The sequence below is a fragment of the Rhipicephalus microplus genome, chromosome X (assembly GCF_043290135.1).
Source record: "Rhipicephalus microplus isolate Deutch F79 chromosome X, USDA_Rmic, whole genome shotgun sequence".
NCBI lineage: Eukaryota > Metazoa > Arthropoda > Arachnida > Ixodida > Ixodidae > Rhipicephalus > Rhipicephalus microplus.
Genome location: NC_134710.1, coordinates 267207088 through 267229401, shown reverse-complemented (window position 1 = coordinate 267229401; position 22314 = coordinate 267207088). Strand labels below are relative to the sequence as shown.

The window sequence follows — 22314 nt, the reverse complement described above, 5'->3', positions numbered from 1 at the left end:
TAATATATACTTGCTGGTCATATGTACAGAGCTTGTCCGGAGAGCATTAAGGCTTTTTTTTTTTGCTCTGTAAAGCTCTGTAAAGCTCTGTAAAGGAGGGGGATGTTTAGCTACCAGTCGTCTCAGAGCATTCGGGGCGTGTTGCATACGAGTTTAAGCTGAACTCCGATTATCAAGGTACCTTGTCATTCCCACAATGAAATTTCTTGGAGGAGCGTTACGCGGTGAAATTTCACTTCAAACTGGGTAAAACAGCGCGTCAGACTCGTGACATAATCGAGACAGCTTACGAGAGTGATGCCATGGGTCGATCAGGCGTTCGTAAATGGCGCATACATTTCCGGGAAGGATGAGAGCAAATTAAAGACTCACAACCAGCAGGACACCCTTTAGAGGCAAGAAGTCGCGACAATGCGTTGCGCTACATTCCTCTCATGGGACTTTCTCACGAGGCATGGCATTGCAGAGCTTTCCCAGCCACCCTACAGCCCTGACGACACTCTTTTTTAGAAAGACTGATTCATCTTCCCTCAACTGAAAAGGGTCATGGAAGGGACGGTGGTACCACGGCTCAGTCCAGGCCATTCAAAAGAGCGTAAGGATGGGGCCGAAGAGCATTCTAATTTCTGCAATTGAGGGAGCCTTCAGTAATTGGCAGGGCCACTGGAAACGCTGTGATGATGAAGAAAGAGCAAGTTTTAAAAGCTATCTAGTCAATGTGTCTGGGTTTCGAATACATTAAAAAAAATGCAGCCCTACTTTACTTTCTGGACAGACCATGTATAAGTTGTTATTTGTGACTGTGGTCAGGCAAAGGAGATCTGCAGCGCACGAATAAGCCACCATGAGGACGCACAAATTCACATTTTGGGATTTTACGTATCAAAACGACGATATGGTTACCAGGCAGCTCGCTGTAGAAGAGTTTAGGTTGGTTTTGAGTCATACAGCAGCAAGCCAATCAGTTTATTTTTCATCGGCTTATCGGACACACTAATAACCATACATACTCATGATCTGGCATTGCTGTGTCACCTTTCTGAAAGAAAACGCACCGCGGAAAACAGCTTAGTCATCTGCACAGTCAGGCAGCTAGATTTGATAAAAGAAGAGAGTGCAGTCAAATCCTTCCCCCACCCATGCTTGCTCGTTTCACACTTCGTGCGTTGATAAACCATCAAAGAGAGATGACCCGATGAATCTGACAAGAAAACCACGGCTGCCTGTCATCCTCACTGTTGACGACAATCAGTGGTTCTGAATCTTCGTTACATGCACCAAGCGTCGATATCAATTTGAAATAGTTCTGGTACGATGGCGTGCCAGAGTGAATAAGGCGAAAGCTTCACGTAGAGGTGCAAGCAGAAAACAGTGCCTCCTACTCCTTTTACATTGGCATGACCGTGCACCATGTGGCCAAAGGGCTATTTAATTGCCACGCCCGTTACATGTGTTCTGTATCATTCAGATGTTGACAATTGTTCATGCGGTTTGGCGAACACGTTAACTATTCAGAGTCGAACAAAATGACGCAGATTATTGGTGACTTCCCCGATTGCATCGTATGTGCCGGGTGGCTTTGCTACAGTACTTGCTGCATGTTACTTCAGCGCAATAGACGAAACCAAGGCAACGAACTGAGGTGTTGCGTTTTCAATTGTGGTGTGCCTCTATGACCACGTGATGCAGGCACGGATGTTCGCAGTGAGCTGCGCGGGGGAGCTGGGAAAGTGACTTACCCGAAGGTCCTTGAAGAAGATGGTACTGCGCGCCCAGTCCACTTGCGCAAAAAGGGACTGGTCGATGACCTTGCACATGAGTTCGAAAAGGTCAACTTCACACTGGTTGTACGTCTGGTTCTGCAGCAGCCCAAAGAGCTGCGTCTGCCACTCCTTGTCGTCCAGCATGTTCTTTTGGAACTCGCGGACCAGCACCGGCACCTTGGCGTCGTCGGGGGCGACCAGAGGGCCCTGCTCGTACGCCGTTGGGAACGGCTTCGGCGGCGAAGACGGGCCCTGCGAACCCCCCACATGGCACAAATGCGTTGTCATGTTCACACAAGCAAGCTTTCTACACGCGCGCGCGCGAGGGACTGTCCCCTGTTGGGCCTCTAGTGCACGATGTGCGCGCCTATACAATATGGCGCGTCCTGTGACGCCTCGCTGTGTGCCAAGACTTCACCCATTAAAGAATGGCGGCAACGCACAACTACAATACTAAATTACCCATTTCACGCCTTCATTCATTATTGTTTTTTTTTTTTGCAGCGAAGCTATATAAGTCCCTAGGGTTTCATGTATATTTCGTGTTTGTCCACTAACAATATATAAAAAAAAGGTGGGGCGGGGCAGGGCCGATTTCACATATAATGGAATACTGGACCGACGATAGCGGACGTGAAGCAGGCTTGAATCATTCCGCCCCTATTAATAGAAATAATAACGAATAGTATTGGCGTAATAAATAAAAAAAATGCCAGATCCCACGCATACCTTGGGAATCGACGTTACACGAAGCATGCGGAAAAAACGTGACCTTGCTGTAATATTTTTATTGAGCAACCCGTCATGAAATGACGCTAAATATATGTATAAACGTTGCACGCTCACAGATATATGTTTAAAATTTGCAGATATTCACTTGTACTGTGAACAGAAAGAGTTAACGGATGTGCACGTGCACCATGATGTTGAGGTTATCGCACATAGCTTCCGAGATTGCGTCCAGCAGCAAACGCGCCGTTGCCAATCACCGAGGCCGCGTACGGTAGGTACAATGGTACGGCACAGTAGGCGGCGCGGCAGTGCAGTTTTCTGAAGAGTTACTCTATATGCTACCTTTAGCATATACGGTAGCATATACAGTAACTCTAGTTTTACGTACAGTGCCTCGATACGCGCGCCACGCAGCGGAGGCGAACGAGCGCATCGAGGAACTCTAGTCTTCCGCCACGCGCTGCACATCCCACAAACTTTTGCTGTTGACAGCACCAGTGAACACAACCCAAATGGCAACTGCATGTGTACACGCAAGGCCGCGTGGCCGACTTCGATGACGATAGTTATAGAGCGAGAACAAAATGAGGACACAGAGACAAACAGGACAAGTGTTGTGTCATCGTTTTGTTCTCGCGCTATAACTGTCGTCCTGCCATACCAACTTTCCCAAGCTGCCACACTTCTAAGGCCGACTTCGACCCGCATGTGACCGCGAACACGGTGAAGCAGGCTCGTATAGAAATGAACACCAGCCACGCCTCACGGGATCTGACCCAACTTAAGGGCGTAGCCGAAAACTTTTGACGAGGTATGGTGGCTCGAATGCCCTTGTTAAAATTTCAAAGATAAGGAGGTTGCACTACTTAAACTCCACCTTTGTTAAAGAAGTTCAATTTACCCCAGCTCTGGATATACCTACGAACTCAGAACTGCACACACTTTATTCGGACGGACTGAAATTTCGATTGCACACTCTCAGTTGCAGTAATGCGAGTGACCTAGTATATTCGTCGGCGGTGAAGCATAGACTTAATTAAGCTCGCCACACAAATGATCATGCCGCACCTTGAGGCACGAAACAGCACACGTAAAAGCAACATGTGTTTAGGCTTTCCAAGGGCTGTTTGCTTCCCCCCCTCTCCTCAAGCAACAACAAAAAAGGAATTGCCGCGTTGAGGCGTGCGAAACACCCGATGCTCCTTATATCCGGCAACGACTACATCATGCGAGCATAAAAGCTTATGATTTATTGCGTTTCACCCGTGAGGTCCTATATGTCGTTGGGCCATTACCACGCAACCATCCGCCCATTTCTTTGACGATTTCATTCCCGCTTTCATTTATTCTACTTGTTCCAACTATACGCATACACCCACCTTAGCGTGCAGTTTCGTGGTGCCTAATTAGTACAGACAGCATACTGCGGCAACCCACCGGCACAGCACCGTGTACTCGCTATACGGGTTACTTCTTTCCTTTACTGCACACATCGGCAAGTATTGCAACAGCCGTCTACTCATTCACGAAATGAACTAACCCATATGGTTTCACAACTCAATTTTTTTTTCAAGAAAGAGTGCTTCATGTAATGCTATAGCTAGCACTAGTTCTTTAGCGACTTGCATTTGGCCGAATGTCGGAGCACGACTGCAGTATCACGTTTAGTATATACGTGTTCCGAAATACAGAGTGCTCTCTGCACTTGACGTATAAAAGCGACACTACTGACCCGTGTATGGTTTTACTTTCTTTGTCTTTTTTGCAAGACAGCAGGAAAATTAAGAGCACCTCGCTAGCCAATTTCAACACAGGCTTGACTGAAACTTCACGATACATGTGAACAGCAGCGAGGCGCTGCTGTTCAAACAAGCGTGACAAGGACAGTTTGCCACGGGAGGCCCCTCCTTTGGCATGAATAGCAGTACCACAAGACTGACAGGCACAATCGAACATCGGTAATGATAACACCATATATTATAAGTTAGAACAAACCACTTATCGAAAGATTTTCCGCAAGTCCATCAGTGAAGAACCCGAACAGGCTGCCGTTAAAACCACCAAGGAACTCACTGCCACCCAAAACGGGCTATCCGTCAACCCTGAAATGCATTTTTGTAGGATACGAGAAAAAAATCGGCAAATCCCACGTACCTTGGGAATCGACGTTATGCGAAGCATGTGGAGGAAAGGTGACCGTGTTGTAATTTATTATAGGATTACACATTATGAAATGACGCTAGATATATGCAGAAATGTTACACGCACCGACCTATTTGAACAGTTGCAGGTGTTTATATAACCAGTTGTTTGCACTTGCGCAAAGGTGCCAACAGGAATACGAGTATTAGCAACATCAGTAGCAATAAGCTGGTATGAAGCGCTGGTGCTTGCAAGGATGGTAGGACTGGACGCTGCTATAGATAAATCAACTTCAGCGCATAGCACCTAACTACAATTTTGGTTAACACGACATGAAGGCTGTATCATAGGAGTGCATACATAATGTTTATAAAATTGGATAGCCAGCACTGCAGCCACAATAGACGTTTCATGAACATTAGTGTCTATTTGAAAAGTAGTTCCGAGACTTGGCGTGGCTCTGTGGTAAAATGCTTGATTGCCATGCAGAATGCTGCAGGCGTTCGATTCCTTCTGGAACCCCGAAATTTATTTTATGCATTCGCTAAACTAGCACTGTAAATGTCAGCCCTTTCTTAAGGCTCACATGTTAAAATTACTCACGTATGTTCTCGCCTTTACTGGGTCTCACCATTCTTCCTGGGTAGATATAAAATGTCTATCACCTGTGGCACATACTCGCGCGCGGGTATGTGCCACTGTCTGGCACGAAGTGCAACTTTGGTGACGTAGGTGACGGGACGGTGACGTTATTCATGTCAGCACCAGGGCGTCATATTCGTCGAACCATCTTACCCTTTCATACTAATTTTGGTTTACGTTAAGTTCGAGGTGATCCCTAGAGCACCCATATGTAAGTGCATGATTGATTGATTGATTGATTCATTGATTGATTGATTGATTGATTGATTGATAGGTAGGTAGGTAGGTAGGTAGGTAGGTAGGTAGGTAGGTAGGTAGGTAAGTAGGTAGGTAGGTAGGTAGGTAGGTAGGTAGGTAGGTAGGTAGGTAGGTAGGTAGGTAGGTAGGTAGGTAGGTAGATTAGATCAACCCTACAGTGAACTTTATTCCCCTATACATTGAGGAGAGATTGTCTCCCTGCCAAAAACATTTTTGTTTTTCAGCTTTTATGAATAATTATTGCAACTGCCTAACCTCTGCAGATATTTCCAGACATATTGTAGAGTTGACAGACTCGCGTAACGAACCTATAATTTCTGGTGCATTGAGGAACAGAATGCTACTTGTTGCATGGACTTTCTAACTATTCACTGATGAAGAATGCTACTTGTTGCATGGACTTTCTAACTATTCACTGATGAAGTGGATGTGATCCACCTCTAGTGCATGTGTAGCGAATGTAAGAATGGAAAATGATAGGCGCAATGCTTGTAGGCAGAAACACAGACGATGTATCCAATACTATAGTTAATTTGGAACATGTGACTTAATGCACCGACAAGATCGGTTCTCTGTAATGACAAAAGATTAGCCGTCAGTAGAAGGGAAATGCTACCTGGACAATCAAACAACTAGATGGTACGAACAAGTTAAAAGTAGAATAATGTACTTGAATAGTATGCAGATGGTTGTAACAAGAAAGGAGCCTTTTGATATATTCATCAAAGGCACCTCACATGAAAGATTATTGAGATAGTTCCATCGCTTTAAAGCAGGCTTCCACAAGTTTCAGGGGAAAGTAGCTGATATAGTTACAACCGTCAACAACGTTACTGATTACAGAGATGGAGAGACAGAAAAACAAGTTTAATGACGGCAAGACGATGTCGCTGAAGTTAGTGTGAAGGAGGTCCAAAGACTGGTGGCTTGTAGCTTGACACGACCATTTGGGCCCACTTACTCGCTTCTGCCTGAATGCGGTACTCTGTTGAAGACGGGAGTGACTCACATGCCTCGCGAGAAGAAGCTGACAGTTTCGGAGGTGGGTTCCCTTCACGTACTCAAAGAATGTGATTTTGGCCGACCTTCATCAGCTGCTACGTTGGCAGTTTGGTTTAACCATAGTGTCAAATAGCCATCTATCTATCGCCGTTTTGGGTGGCACGAAACGAAACCATTCGATCCAATCGAAGGTTGCAATAGTTTAGTTTGTTGGCACGCACGCTGCTCAAAAACGATGCGGCAAAGTGCAGTCATTGTGTTGCGCAACGCATGGAAGTTCGCGTCAAAAGTGAGCACAGCGCAGCTCGACCTATAAGATTTGGAATGTTGCTGGCTTCCCCGCTTCTTCCTAACCAAGATGAAATGCATCAAATTCCATTTTCATTGTACAGAGGTTCGATTGTACGATTCATCTGTGGCACTACGAAAAAAAACCATATATATATATTTTTTAAATAGAAGATTGTCCGTGTAAGGGATAAAAAAGGAGACGTCATGCCCTTGGTGAACTCATATTTTGGCAATTCTTGTCATAGCCCCTGTCACCCTGTCACAGCCATGCCCAGCACCCTGTCACAGCCATGCTATGTGTTCGTTATCTAAAGGGTCTCAATCGGTGACCCATTCAAAACCTGCAGTGTCGTCAATGCATTCATTAAAAAGGAATAATTTATCTTATCACAAACACGATTATATGCTGCGAATTGCGTGAAATTCATCCGCATGGGTTTTTCAAATGCACGCATGTGTAGATATACTTGCGGCATCAGTATAGATCTGTCATTATTTTTCTAGGTAGTATCCAGCTGAGGTTTACCGAGATAATTGCTTAATCCGGTATTTTCTGCTCTAGACAGGGTGCCTAGTAGTGTACGCGAACAATACATATTCCGCTGTTGTCGAAAGACCTTTATTGCCCTTGCAAACACTTCAACCAAGCGTGTTCATGCGAGACCATACAAACCGAAAGTAAGTACCATTTTGGGTCTAATTATATTTCTAACGTACACACACTACTAACAAGATAATTATATTTTGCCTTGGCACGCCTGTACTCGCGACAATGATCCCGGTACACTAATATGCAGTGCCAAGCGAGGGTAACCTTGCTTCAGCCTGACGAAAGAAAACACGTTTCTTTGGCGCTCGAAGCTGGCTTCCCAAGGCGTGGATACCGATCAGACTGATTAGCGATGTGTGGTGCAGGCGAGCAGGAGCATAGAAACGCTGGTCATTGTACACAAATGGTGCGATCAGACGCCGACCAATGCAGGACTGGCACTGCATTGGCTCAACTGCAGCGAATGCGCCCCTGGTCGCCTACAAAAGTCGCTTGACACGTTTACTACCTTCCCATCCCCGGTTTCATCCCAAACACTGACCACTGGCCCATCAATTAGACGGGCCGCAAGGACGAGGACAGGAACCGGAAATAAATGACAACTAGAACAGGTTCGTCTTTGTATTGGATTCGGACGTTAAACCCCACATATCAATCGTCTTTGTATTGCACAGGGAGGGTCCTTGGGTGCGCCGAAGCGCCTTTATCGCAAGACAGGCGGCCACCAGCCCGGCGAAATAATCCGGGCGCGATTGTCCCTGTTCTCGATCGCGTCGCAAGGACCGTCAAATGAAGCGCTATCCAGGAGGCGCGAATAGCGCACCTGCGTCAGCCAGGCTGGCGTTGGCGGCGCCTGTGGGGGAGCCGTCTTGTCCGGCTGAGCCGCCGTCGGCGCTGTCGGGTAGTGACCTTGCTGAGCGGCTGCTGACGGCGGGCCACCGGGCGGAGGACCCTGTTGCTGCTGTTGCTGCCCTTGGTGCTGCTGCTGTGTCGGGTGTGGCTGGGGCACAAGCGCCATGGGCTGGCCCACGAGTCCCGCAAGTGGCGAGGGCGAAGAGTCGGGCGAGCTCGTCGAAGAGCTCAACTGGGGAATCTGTATCTCCTGCTTGATGGGCCCACCGGGCTCTGGAGAGTAGAGGCCCGGAGACGAGACGGACGCCGACGGGGGCAACGAGTAGTGGACTCCCGCGGCCGAGCCGACGCTCAGCGGTCCGCCGCCACCCGACGCCTCCGAGCCGCCCGAGCTGCACTGCGACATGGCGAGCTGCTTCTGGCGCAGCATCTGCAGCTTGCGGGCCCGGTCACGCTTGTACATGGGGCCGAACTTGTTGCGGCCGCCCCTCATGCGGTCAGCTCGCACCGCTGCACAGAGAGAGAACGGCGCCGTTAGTTTGTTCGTCTCACGACACTGATAAGACAGTCACTCGGCAAGATAAGTACGACAATCAAGCCACAAGAAGCAGCGAGGCTCATCCCTCCATGGTGCATTGCGCCAGTTCTCGGTTCTATAGTTACTCGTACGCCTCTTTCTACTTTTTTTTTTTACATAAAGCGATGTAGAAGGAAGCATGTGGACTGCATTATGATCGCTTGTCGAGTTTATAAACAGAACTACGAGATAGTGCTAGCATAAAGCGAGTGCATCCTATACGCTGTGCTCAAGATATTATCGACGTTCCCATGAACACAACATGCGACGCATCGTATAGCATTGCGCTTCCAGCACACTATGCATGTATACGGGTTGTAATGCGTTAGGAAGGTGAATCGGTTAGCCTAATAGGAGAGGTTACATACGAGACGACTTAAGTTGTCCCATCGGTGCATGTAAACACTGACGTACCAGGTCGAGTGAGACCAGAAAATGAGGCACTTGGTATGCCATATGCTCTCTTCCAATCATCGGCGGAATGCAAGCCGCCGTAAGAGAGGTATACCGGATAATTTATGAATGCGCCATGGTGTATTAAGAAATGCGTTGTCGCGTGCCCAACTACCTCGACGTGTTACTGAATAATTGAGCTTATTGATTAAATTAGTCTTTGTAGAAATATTCAAAGGCATTAGGCACGTTAAAGGAAGGCATGCATAGTGGTTTCCAAATGAACTGCAACGTATGTCAACATTTTTAAGCCATGTGCCACGTCCCATTCATTTAGCAGTGATGAACGGCCTATCATTAAATAAAATACGGCGCCAAAAAGTGTAACGTAGCGCCTCGAAGATCCTTCGATAAATCTAATGCTCGGTGTAAATGTCATCAGTGAAAAAAAAATGTACGTTAGCTCAGTACCCATTAAAGAAGTGTCACTAAGCCGTAACATTTTACATTTTCTCTGATAGCGTGGTTAACTCGATTCACGAAGCGCAACCGGAATGCAAAAGAACGTTCGAAAGACACGAGAAAAATCAAGCGGATTGGGACAAATATTGAAGGCGAACGCCAGCGTAGATATCACTGCAACCAACTTAATAAATTAAAATACCAGTTCATTTCGGTGATAACGGTATGCGAACCATGATCGCATCCTGACGCACGCTTAACTGACTTCGTATTAATTCTGGTGTTCTTTAGACGTGCACTTTCATGGATGTGCATGAGTGCGCATGTGCTTCATTCCTCGTCTAAACGCTGCGACTGTGCCAGGGTTCGAACCCTCGAGTGGTTGCTGCATCGAGGAGCACCACAAAACGTTGGTTTATCCCCAAAAGAAAAAAAAAAGGAAAAGAAAGCACGTCTACGCGTTACGTGGCGGACTAATAATATGAGAGACAGACTTTTTTTTTTCAAATTCGAAGATCACGTGAAGTCAATGTATCTCGATTTCGCACTTTCACGGAATAGTAAAGGGCGCGCAGATGTCGATTGTTTTTGAGGCACTGATGACCTATTTCGGGCAGCAAAATAATGACTGCGGCTGCGGCGGCTGCATTTCCGATGGAGGCGGAAATGCTGTAGGCCCGTGTGCTCAGATTTGGGTGCACGTTAAAGAACCCCAGGTGGCCGAAATTTCCGGAGCCCTCCACTACGGTGTCTATCATAGTCACATGGTGGTTTTGGGACGTTAAACCCCACATATCAATCAATCAAAACAATGACGTCGAAATAATAAAGTATACAGTGGCCTCCGCTCTAGCAAGCCTCTGGCGTGGCGCACAACAGCCGGAGCAGACGCGCCGAGAAAGACTGCGGCGGCAATGGCCGCTACGCACCGCGCGACCCGCCGTCGCATCTAATTCGGCTCGGCGCCAAATTGACACCACCACGTCAGCGGGCGCGGAGGGAATGCTGCCACATTGCGCGGCGTTCGTGCACTCTCTCGTTCCGTGGCTCACTCGGACGCCCGCTTCTCTCTATCTGCTGCACTGCAGCGGCCGCCGGCAAGACGCGTCGTTCGCATCAGCGGGACTGTTCGTTATATAGGCGGCTTCGTTATACTTTGTTAACACGCATGCTGCTTTAGCATACATACTACGTCATACAATTTTCAGGTTACAACAACGAATCCAGATTATAGTTGACACACACACACACCTCTCGCAGACAGCAAAGTAACCGTACGTGGTTCCGAGCTGGGCAGGAGCTTTTTTTTAAGCGCTGCACTATGATACAGTTCCGTTTGAAGGGGCGAAAGTGATGTTGAGGCAGCAAGAAACAGCGTGCCACCATGTAGCGCGTGCGCCGCTCCAAACTGAGTGGCAAGTGTGCTTTCCGCAGTTCGCGGTGTCGCATACAATAATGCTACGGCACTGAAGTGGAAAAGTTTTTGCCGTGTGTATATTTTAAGTTGCGATTGATAATAAACTGAGACATACATACATACATACATACATACATACATACATACATACATACATACATACATACATACATACATACATACATACAGGTGAGCTTGTACGCTTAATTATCAAAGAAGCTGCGAGGTAGACACGGACACAAGAAAACACAACCAGACAATAGAAAGATAGGCTGTAAGCTGAAAGGGCGCACTGCGGCGGTTTTTATTGTTCCGAGCGTTTCGAGTAGGGCCCTGCTTTCATGACGCCAACTCTGCAACACTGATACTATCGGATCGATCACGCTTCCATCAAGAGGTCTTGTGGAAAAGGAGTGGAACTGGGCCAAGAAGTGTCGATTGTTACGTATTTCGTAGCTCTACACGCGCACAGCCACGAAATTCGGGCATCGTGAAAGCCACGTAAACGGTGATATTTTTAAATCTGTCAAGAAATTCTATAGGATATTGAAATAGAAACGTTGCCTACAATATGTACACCATCGCCTTATCCTACTGAGTGAAAGAGGGACGGAAAGACACATTCTAAATAGTTGAACCTTAATTACCAGTGAACATACGCGAAGTTATCGGTACAACCTTTGGGTTACAAAAAGAGTTTTCGCCGGAAACTGCAAACGTCTTTTCGAATAAAGTTAGAGCAACAAATCGACGAACCCCGTAAGTTCGATGCTCTGCACATAAAAAATCCAGGAGCGTATACCTCCAGGCATACGCGGATGTTGCTCTGGATTCCGGCCAAGAAGGCACGTTTCTTTATTATTTTTTTAAATCACCCATCCGGTATGAGCGGGATTAAGCTTGATCGAACATGTTTCGTTCACGGAGCACAACAGAATGCTTAGTAATTCTTTCCTTTACCGTTCTGACTAACCAGAAAATGATCCGAAACTATGTATGTCGCAAAAAAGACAAGACAGAAAAATAGCGATAAACAAACAAAACCAAAATAAAAGTAAAAAAATAATGATTGATATGTGGGGTTTAACGTCCCAAAACCACTATATGATTATGAGAGACGCCGTAGTGGAGGGCTCCGGAAATTTAGACCACCTGGGGTTTTTTAACGTGCACCCAAATCTGAGCACACGGGCCTACAACATTTCCGCCTCCATCGGAAATGCAGCCGCCGCAGCCAGGATTTGAACCCGCGCCCTGCGGGTCAGCAGCCGAGTACCTTAGCCACTAGACCACCGCGGCGGGGCAAAAAAAAAGTAAAAAAAAATAGTTGTGCACTATTGGTGATCTATGCCGAAGCAAATTACAAGGATACTGGCAGATTTCATCAACTTCTTTGGCATTGAACCCATTCATTGCGACGACAGCCTCAGAAACATTTGTAATTTGACGCGTTTGGCCGGCGCTCGTGTCTTCTTGCACTACGCGTGTTTACAACGACTTTGGGGTCAAACCGGGAAATACGCACTGCTCTACATGTTAAAGAAGCCTGTGCGCAACAGATGCACATAAGTCGACCGCATACGTATGCATTACATTGGCGTAAATCAGGAGGGACCCCCCTTATGCTACGGTTGGGGGGGGGGGACACCCTTTGCAAGTGTCCCCCCTTCAGATTTAGCTTTAGAACATTATGTATTTGAATTTTTGAACTACTTGGTTCAACTTTCTTCAAAGGATGATTGTTCTTTTTATATGTACATGAGTTCAGTACCGCTCAGCCGTGAGAAACTACAGAAGCCGCAAAAGCCACTCGACCGGTTCAAAGAAGACTGAATAGAACAATGCAATTACTCGAAGTCGGACCCCATGCTCGTTTTTTAAAAAAAATTTTTTTCAAAGAATGGCTTCATTCTTGTATAAGTAAAAATACAACCCATATTAAAAAAAAAAAACAAGATGGCTATCATGGTCTCAGAACTAACTAGATGGTGCTGCGGCGCTCGCTCCACTCTGATCCGCGCATGCGTGCTCTCGTGTGACGGAAGACCGCGTTCGCTCTCGGCGCGCTTCCTCTTTCGCCGGCAGTCTGTGTGCTTCGAGCGACGAAGACAAGGCGGCGCAGCGGATGGCTCGGAAAGCGGGCTGCAGCGCGTGCTCGTCGTCTTTACATGACGATCGATTGGAAAGATTTACGGGGGATTCGCGGTTTAGCAATGCACAGCCGCAGCCACGTCTGTGCATGTAGAGCGCTCGTCTGTGCATGTAGAGCTTCTCGCTCTGCAGGCCAAAACCTTGAGACAGTTTCGGGCTCTGTAGTGGTGTATCGGGAGCACGAACGGCCTAGTTGTCAGGCTGACCCCGTCAGAGCCTGATGCTGCCCCAAGGTTTCGTCCCGCAGAGCAAAAGCCGGCTGCTCTACAAAGACGTGGCCGCGGCTGTACCTCCGGAGTTTCGCTCACTCATCATCATTCACTCCATGGATATGCTGTCACTTTTTAAAATTTCCCTTTCCCTCTTTTCTTCCACGCCTCTTCATCGGAGTTAGACAGCTGGCGTCACCATGTTGTATCTGCGATCTGATGCTCCACATAACATAAAGACGTCACAGGCGCTGAGTGTTCGAGCTTTAAACATTATTTGCGTCCACGAACATCACATCCCGAACACCGAAGCGCGGCCAAGATTCGCACAGTGTATCGTCGCGGAAATAACGCGAAGCGGGGCGCTTGGCTGCAGCCAGCGCGGTGCACCAGAAGCGTCGCAGCTGGAGCGGGACAAGGACAGCCGCGACAATCGGTGTCGCGTAGCCTCTCGCAACCTCGCTCTCTTTAGCACGAAAGTGCGTGCACAGAACGCGCAGAAAGTCCTCATTTATAGCTGCACGCATATACGCCGCAAATATGGGCTACAGCACTGTCATGTCTACGGGAGGACCAAAAAAAAAAGTACAGGGAAGAGAGACAGAGATGAATGATGAAATGCGGCTTTGCGCGCAAATTGCACACAAGGCAAAAAAACTTCCGTCAAAACAAGTAATGCACACACGCATGAGGTTGGCCGGCCAGGGACTGAGCGCGAGAGTCGGAAACACTGGTGTGATGTTGAGCCCTAGCGAGAGAGAGGGAGGGAAACGAAGGGCAGAGAGGTTAACCAAACTTTGGCTCCGTTGGCCACATCTGCACGTGGGAGGGGGGGGGGGAGGGAGAATAATAGACGAGACAGAGAAGGAAGAACAAGAGAGAGAAAATGAAGAGATCAACAGATAACGCGAACAGCTTGGTTAAGAGAGAGAAAGAAACAAGACATGATACCACTTCCCTACTTGGGCGGCTGTAGAGACCCTCAGCCTAGAGATTCACTGTTTCGAGACTTATCAGCGCTGCGCTTATATAATTAATAACTTTAACAGGTACTGTTTGGCTCAGTTCAGCTGACATACCCACAGAGCTGGTATAAAGTAGTACCTTCAGTATTAACGCAGCTATATATATATATATATATATATATATATATATATATATATATATATATATATATATATATATATATATATATATATATATATATATATATATATATATATATATATATATATATATATATATATATATATATATATATCGGATCCTGCCCACGGCAAGTTATCTTTTCACTCACTTTTTTTTCTTCTCATTTACATTACAATTGGCCTAATAACTTTCCCTATACCTTCCTTGGCATTATTGTCTGTTAGATCTCATTATTATTGTGTAAAAACACGAAAAACGAGCCCTCAAGTATACACATGTTGCCGTCACACACACACACACACACACACACACACACACACACACACACACACACACACACACACACACACACACACACATATATATATATATATATATATATATATATATATATATATATATATATATACGCAGTTAGCTGTCACATAAAAATATGTACATTCACAGTAACTAGGGAGAAACGCATACGGCTAATGAAATAAAACGCTCAATTTAGTCGTTCACTTAATACCTTTTTAGTGAACGTCATGAATGGTAACGCATGCAAAGCCTGCCAATCAGTGTATACATGTGCCTCATTACCGAAAACTACGCTCCAATTTAGGTAAATAATGAATAAAAAAGAACTGGGAAGGCAGCATGGCCGGATGCATGTGTAATGCGCGGCTGGGAGTGTAGAACGCATACGCTGAAATGCTTGTAGCCAGTATCAAGATCAAACAAATATTGGCGAACGTCTACGCTTATTCATAGAAACGCGGTCATATATGATATGGGCACGTCGTAAATGTCAAAAGAATTTTGGATCGCGCTGCTTCTAAGCTCGAGGGAGCGGGTTCGATTCCCAACCACGATTAATTTTGGCTGATATGTGGGGTTGAACGTCCCAAAACCAACATGTGATTACGTGAGACGCCGTAGTGGAGGACTCCGGAAACTTCCACCACTTGGGGTTCTTCAACAAGCACCAAAATCTGAGCACGCGGACCTACAGAATTTTCGCCTCCATCGAAAATGCAGTTGCCCCAGCCGGGATTCAATCCCGCCACCTGCGGGTAAGTAGCCTAGCCTTAGCCACTAGACCACCAGGGCGGGACCCATTTCCAACCACGGCGGTCGCAGCACTTCGATGGGTGGCGAAATACAAACAACTGTGTGTTTACATTTAGGTGCATGTTACAGAAGAATTCCAGGAGGCCGAAATTAATCCACAGCCCCTTGACACCACCCCCTAGCACGCCTCAAATCGAATCGCCGATGTGTCATGTAAAGCGCCAGAAATTGATACACCCTTCAAATGAGGCTATATCGTTTACATGCTGACGGCCGCTGGGGACAGTATGGTTTTGCAAAAGGAACATGGAGCGAAAACTGAAATAAAATAGTTAAAATGAGGGAAATAAGTAAGCTATGACTTGGGTATACAGGCAGCCCCCACAGCACAAGCCTTCCTCAAACTTCCAAAGTCGCATTTGGCAGCTGCCATTCTATATAAGGAACCACCCAGCTACCATTGCATGCAGCATATTCGGGGTGAGCGAGAAAAACAAACAAGCAAGCAAACAACGGAAACAGATCGGCGTGCGCGTAAGCACACGACAGCTACTGTATTCGGGCGATTCATGGCCGAGTCATCTTCACACCCAGCACCACTCTGCACCATCCGGAAAGCGCTCACACAAAGAAGGAAGTCCACACACAACAAAGCAAAAAGAATGGCGCATCCCTTGGTCGTCCCAGTAACTAGCGACATGAGTAGCGGATCCGGTACAAGTGCATGCAAGCACGCGTAACAGAAGAGCGTCGCGGGACATTTTCTCGGCGCATGCCGTAATCGCGGGGCTCGCCGAGCAGTTGCTGAAAGCGCGCACGTGCAAACGAAACTGCCTCCGGTGGAAGCTTCCAGGCCAGGCACAATGGCGGCGGCAGACGCTTTCCACACGCCCCAGGTCGCTGGCGTCACCGGCGGGGACGGATGGACAAGTGCCGGACGCGCTCGGACAGCCCGCAGACCTTGACCGACTCGGTGTGTGCAGCAGCCTTGCGTTAGCACCGCCGCGCGCATGAAATGGACCAGGGCGGACGCTATTCAGGCACCGCGCGCTGTGTCCACACACAAAAGGCGCGCTTCGATACACAACACGCAACGAAAGCGAGAAAAGCGCCGGGAGGAAGGAAAGAGGCGGAGGTATACAATGCGCCCCCGACCCAGCTCTCTCTGCGGCACCAGCAATGCAGCTATTGTCTCGCAATTAAAACAGCCCGCAGTGGCCGCTACCGGCGGCGATTACGCAGATTCACCAGCTCGCCCCCCGTGCTGGGCGGGCCTCGAAGCACGCTCAGACTTGCGTCGCCTTCCGCGCGGGGAAAGCTACAGCGCAATCCCTGCGGTACTCCGACGGTCACCTCTGACCTCCTCGTAGCTCATTCAGGAACGCACTGAGAGGAGTTAAGTTTTATGTCTGCACTAACATGCCACCACGACTAAAACGCGGCGCCCACCAACAAGAACCGAGGTCGTTCAAGCAGACCACTCCCAGCCATTCAATTAGCGATTAACGAAGTCAAAATCGGTGCGGCTGAGGCAAGTTCAAGATGACTGGCGACACCGATAGTCACTGGCGCTGTTTTTCATGAAGCCTGTTATGCGAGCAACCAAGCATCACAGAGACCGACTTACTAAAATTATACAGGCCACCGCTAATGCCTCACAAAACTGCGTTCGGCATTGACAGATAGCAATGACCGGACCACTTGCACGCAATGTCACGTGACAACAGTCATTATCTACAACAAAGGACACATTAAGAAATTGTTGGGGTTTAACGTCTCAATACCACGATATCATTGTGAGAGACGCTGTATAGAGTGAAGGGCTCCGAAAATTTCGACTACCTGGGGTTCTTTAGTGTGTGCACCTAAATAAATTTAAGCGCACGGGCCTCACGCATTTTTTACTCCATCGAAAATGCGGCCGCCGCGGCCGGAGTTCGATCCCGCGACCTGCGGGGCTTGCGACCAGTCGAGTGCTTTAGCCACGTAATGAAAATAATCATAGATGTGTTTTTTTTTTTTTCGAGGAAGATTCTTGTTAGGAGTGAAAGCACTAGCGAATACTAGGAATCGCCATACACACACAAAAAAAAACTGGTTCTTTTTTCCACAATTTGACTAAACGGTCACTTGACACCATACATACCATTCGTTTTTAATTGAGCAAGAAATTTCCACACAGGAAATCCATTCCCGCCCGGGACTGCCTAGACCATGCAGAGGGATCGCGCTACTGTCTAAAAAGAAGCGATACAGTTACCCCCGCGCTCTGTGAGCGGAACTTGCACCGCGTGAAATCTGGGCACAGAAGCCTCTCGACGTCGTTCCCGTTCACTCATTTCTCGCGCCGCACGCGCGGCGACATGCAAATCGCGCGCACCCCGGACGGCGCGAAGCACGCCGGCGGGCGTAATGCCAAGGCCTTTCTGGGAAAAAGAAGCACCGTTGTAGCGTATAATGTGAAGCAAGATATGGTCGGTGCACCGGTCGTCACGCCCCGCCGTGCCTGAGATAGCCGAGCTTCAAACTCTCGCATTTCGCTGCACTTCGCGAAACCCGAGGCATCCAGTTAGAGTCTTATATAGCGGGTAATATACAAGTGCAGCGTGCGTGCGCACCTCGAGCTGTCCGCATGATCACCATGTGCTGCAGTAAAACAAACATTCCCGCCAATTTCGGTCACGACCAATCACAACAATAAAAAATGTAAACATACGACCGGTGACAAGTTAAAGGCCCCCCCATCAGCAGATTTATATATCCTTGAAGAACCTGAACTAATCGCGACGTTAACATATCTCCTACACTATGAGAACTCATTACCGGCGCAAGAAACGGGAAATATTTTAAGAAAAAAAAAGAAAAAAATTAGGCAGGTACGCATTAGGGGGTGCCAAGCCTGCAGGAAGTGCGGGGCTGCGAAGCCTTCCTCGTTTCTCTTTCCTCGCTTTTTTTTTTCTCCTTTAAAATTTTTTGCTCTCTACTTCTATGCATTTCTCCCTTTATCTATTTCCCTTTCCCGCCCTTTCAATTTCCTTCCCATTTCCCCCTTTCTGTCCCTCTTTTTTTTATTTCTCGCTTGCTTCCTCTTTCTTTTTCCATTTTATACGCGGTTTTGGCTGCGTTGCCTCAAGCGACAACAACAGACGACAGCCAGGAGCCCACGAAGCGCTTTATCACCGTCAAGGCGCTCGAAGAACGAGAGTTTTCCTTGACATCATATGGCCATGCTATTGGTGCTTTTGCCTGCATTCAGCTACGACAGCACACGATGACAGCACACGACAGCCCGGGCTCCTAAGGTGCTCTGCACTTAAAGACTGACTGAAATGTATATAGTTGGAAGCGCAAATTGGTGTCAAGATAAGGTTTGCATTGCGTACGCGCAGTTACGAATGTGGGAGTAAAGGCATAAACGTTGCGACCTTATACTGGCGTCACCTGCACGGCAGTCGGCTGTCAAACTTCGAAGAATGACAAACAAAGTGGATGTACGAGTTTCACCTACTTCCTCCCTTTGCGTACGTGTTTCGCGCTTTCCACGAGGCAGTTGCAAGTTCAAGCTCTGAGCTTAATAATAGACTCCGCCGGTCTGAAATGATTTAGCAAACAAGGAAAGTCGCGCACACCGCGTTGATTCGTGACATACGACTTCCACTCATTCGTATTCAATCAAGTTGTTCTGGGAGTACATATCGAGAACGAGGCAGGTTGTTCAACGGGCGGCATGTTCCAGCGACACCTGCCAGAACTAACAGTGCACATACAAAGTAGCCGACGCAGTGAGCCGTGACGCCGATAACTCCGACACACACACACACACACACACACACACACACACACACACACACACACACACACACACACACACACACACACACACACACACACACACACACACACACACACACACACACACACACACACACACACACACACACACACACACACACACACACACACACACACACACACACACACACACACACACACACACACACACACACACACACACACACACACACACACACACACACACACACACACACACACACACACACACACACACACACACCACGGCGGCGGCGGCGGCATTGGAATTTCCTTTCCCACCGACGCACGTGATTGAGGGAGACGAGCGTACGATGTACGATACTTGACCTATCAACCAAACCACAGCCTCCATCCTCCTCGCCCATCAAGAGTCGTCGCGCGTGCCTCTTGCGCATGTGCTGCGTATATCGCTGCCAAAACGAGACAACCACTGTTGCTACAGCGTAACCCTCTCTCGTGCCCGTCGGCGCAACGCCATGGTAATAAGGGCCCCGTTGCGACACGCGCATCGGCGGCAGGGCAGCAGCCCGCATTCGCAGCACGGAAAGTGACGTAACTGAACGGTTCAAAGACACTGCACACAAGCACGCCACACTTTCCTCGCCCGATCTGCTCGAGCCTACCATGCACGTCTCCGCGCTTGCAGGATAAACTTGGAGCGTCGTCTAATAATGGCCGCTGGAGATTGAGAATGTTTTATCGAGTCACGGCATGGAACGCGAATGACTCCTTTCTGAAAAAAAAAAAAAAAAAAACTGCCCGCGCGAATGTCACAGCTAGTCCGATCAATGTTCGCACGAAACCTTTATGGTAAAAACAGTGAATGTATACGTTGCTCGCGTGTCTTTTACATCTGTCGGTACACACACGAGGATGATCTATAGCGAAACGCTCGAACCATCGACAGCACTTAACAATCACAATATACGAATGGAGCGAAACATGCTATCAGCGTTATCACTATAGTGTTCTACCGTGGTTGCGAAAGAGAAAATCGAAGTTAACTCAACTAAAAATCCAAATAATAATAATAATAATAATAATAATAATAATAATAATAATAATAATAATAATAATAATTGGGGTTTAACGTCTCAAATAATGATATGATTATGAGAGACGCTGTAGTGGAAGGCTCCAGAAATTTCGACCACCTGGGGCTCTTTATAACGTGCACTTAAATCCAAATACACGAGCCTCAAACATTTTCCGCCTCCATCGAAAATGCAGCCGCCGAAGCCGGGATTCGATCCCGAAACATTCGGGTTAGCAGCAGAGTGCAAAAATTCAACTGAGGACGCTGCACGCAGTCGATTCCCTCTATAATCTTCTTTCGTCAGCTATACAGACGCAGGGACAAAATTGTGGCGCTTGTTTTTAGCGCACGGAGCGGAGAAGATAAGCTGTATGGGGACAATATAACACTTAGCACAGCTTAACTTCACTTCGAAGGACACCTAGATATTTTTATGGCACCCACGGCAGCACAGGCAATCAATAAGGCGAGTGGCGGATTCTGAGAATATGGTAATCCCGGTTCACAGAACAAATTGATGCATGCAGCAGCATGCTGTTAAATGAATGTCAGAATTTCCACAAGCATGTTTGGCTAGATAATATTGGCCCGACAAGATAATTATATGTCCCACTAACACTGACATCTATCAGAACTGGCCTATCAATGTCTGTATGAATTGAGCGTTCGTATGAGCATATCACTATTAGTCTGTTACCACAAACCAATTTCTACTCTGAGAAGACGCTCTGCAGATTGTATCTTAAGCGATGTCAATGTGCTTTGTGAACTACCTTTTAAAAAATATTTTTACGAAGTGTGCGTCAGCTTATAATGCACGCTTGAGCATTAACTTTGATCATTATATTTTCTTTTACTACCGGCACATACATTTCACTTTCTATTTCTTGCTTCGTATTTCTATACGTTCTTCTTGTCCTTCCATTTACTTCTATTTTTTTTCTCTATCTTTCTATGTTTTTCTCCCGCTATCTCTTTTTTCTAAAAACTGTAGCCGTCTGCTAGCCTTCCATCTCTTCCTACATCTTTCTTTCTCTGTACTCGTTCTCCCCTACTCCTTTCCCACAATACCCTCGCATATATTCTCCTCACCCTCACTTCCATTTCCCACCGTTTTGACACTATGTTCTGCTAGGGTGCCCCGACAGTCCAGCGGCCACAACTCACGCCTCCGAGTCGTGGGTACGCGGATTCGAATCTCGCTTTGCCAAAAATTTCCCTTTCTTCTATCTCTCTCCCCCTTTCCTCTTTACTCTTTCTCCTGCCCACCAGAGATATTGCATACCACTCGGAGCATGCGTCTTAGGAGCGATTCAGAAAAGTAAAGAGAGCGCGGGCCGCTTCATGGTGGTGTCAATTTTTCATCTAAAACACACGGCGAAACTCTAGCATAACGGCTCTGCTGTAAAACTGCATTTCTTTTAAAATACAAATAAGCTTGTTTGAATCAATACGCGGAAGACAATGTTCAATAGCGTGGCGAAAGAAAAATGGTTTCGTCTAGTGGCAGAATCTACATGTATACCTAGGTGAATCTCTAACGGGGAGAGCCTAGTCATCAAAAGAAAATTCACCGGCGAGGGTGGCCTGGATTGTATCTGGCAGGCATTCCAAAATAACGGATGCAATACGCCGATAAGATCCCTAACATGCGTTACTAAAAATGCATTCGTTAAATGCGCTGCTGAAATTTGGAAGATAACAAAAAAAAACTCTAGAAAAAAAAAACGTCAAGGGAAATGGAACGGAAAGTGATAAAAGAAACAATAAGATATCAAGAGACAGTATGATAAGCCAGAAA

At 47.2% G+C, this 22314-nt stretch overlaps 1 protein-coding gene across 1 annotated transcript in view; it reads right to left on the bottom strand.

Annotated features, from left to right (window-relative positions):
* The window catches only part of ftz-f1 (ftz transcription factor 1), a 301960-nt gene that overhangs the window by 62073 nt on the left and 217573 nt on the right, over positions 1–22314 (bottom strand). Inside the window, exons 3-4 of the mRNA XM_037414080.2 lie at positions 8204–8742; positions 1740–2015 (exon numbers count right to left, since the gene is read on the bottom strand). Coding sequence (XP_037269977.2) covers positions 1740–2015; positions 8204–8742 — 815 coding nt within the window. The remainder of the gene's footprint in view (positions 1–1739; positions 2016–8203; positions 8743–22314) is intronic.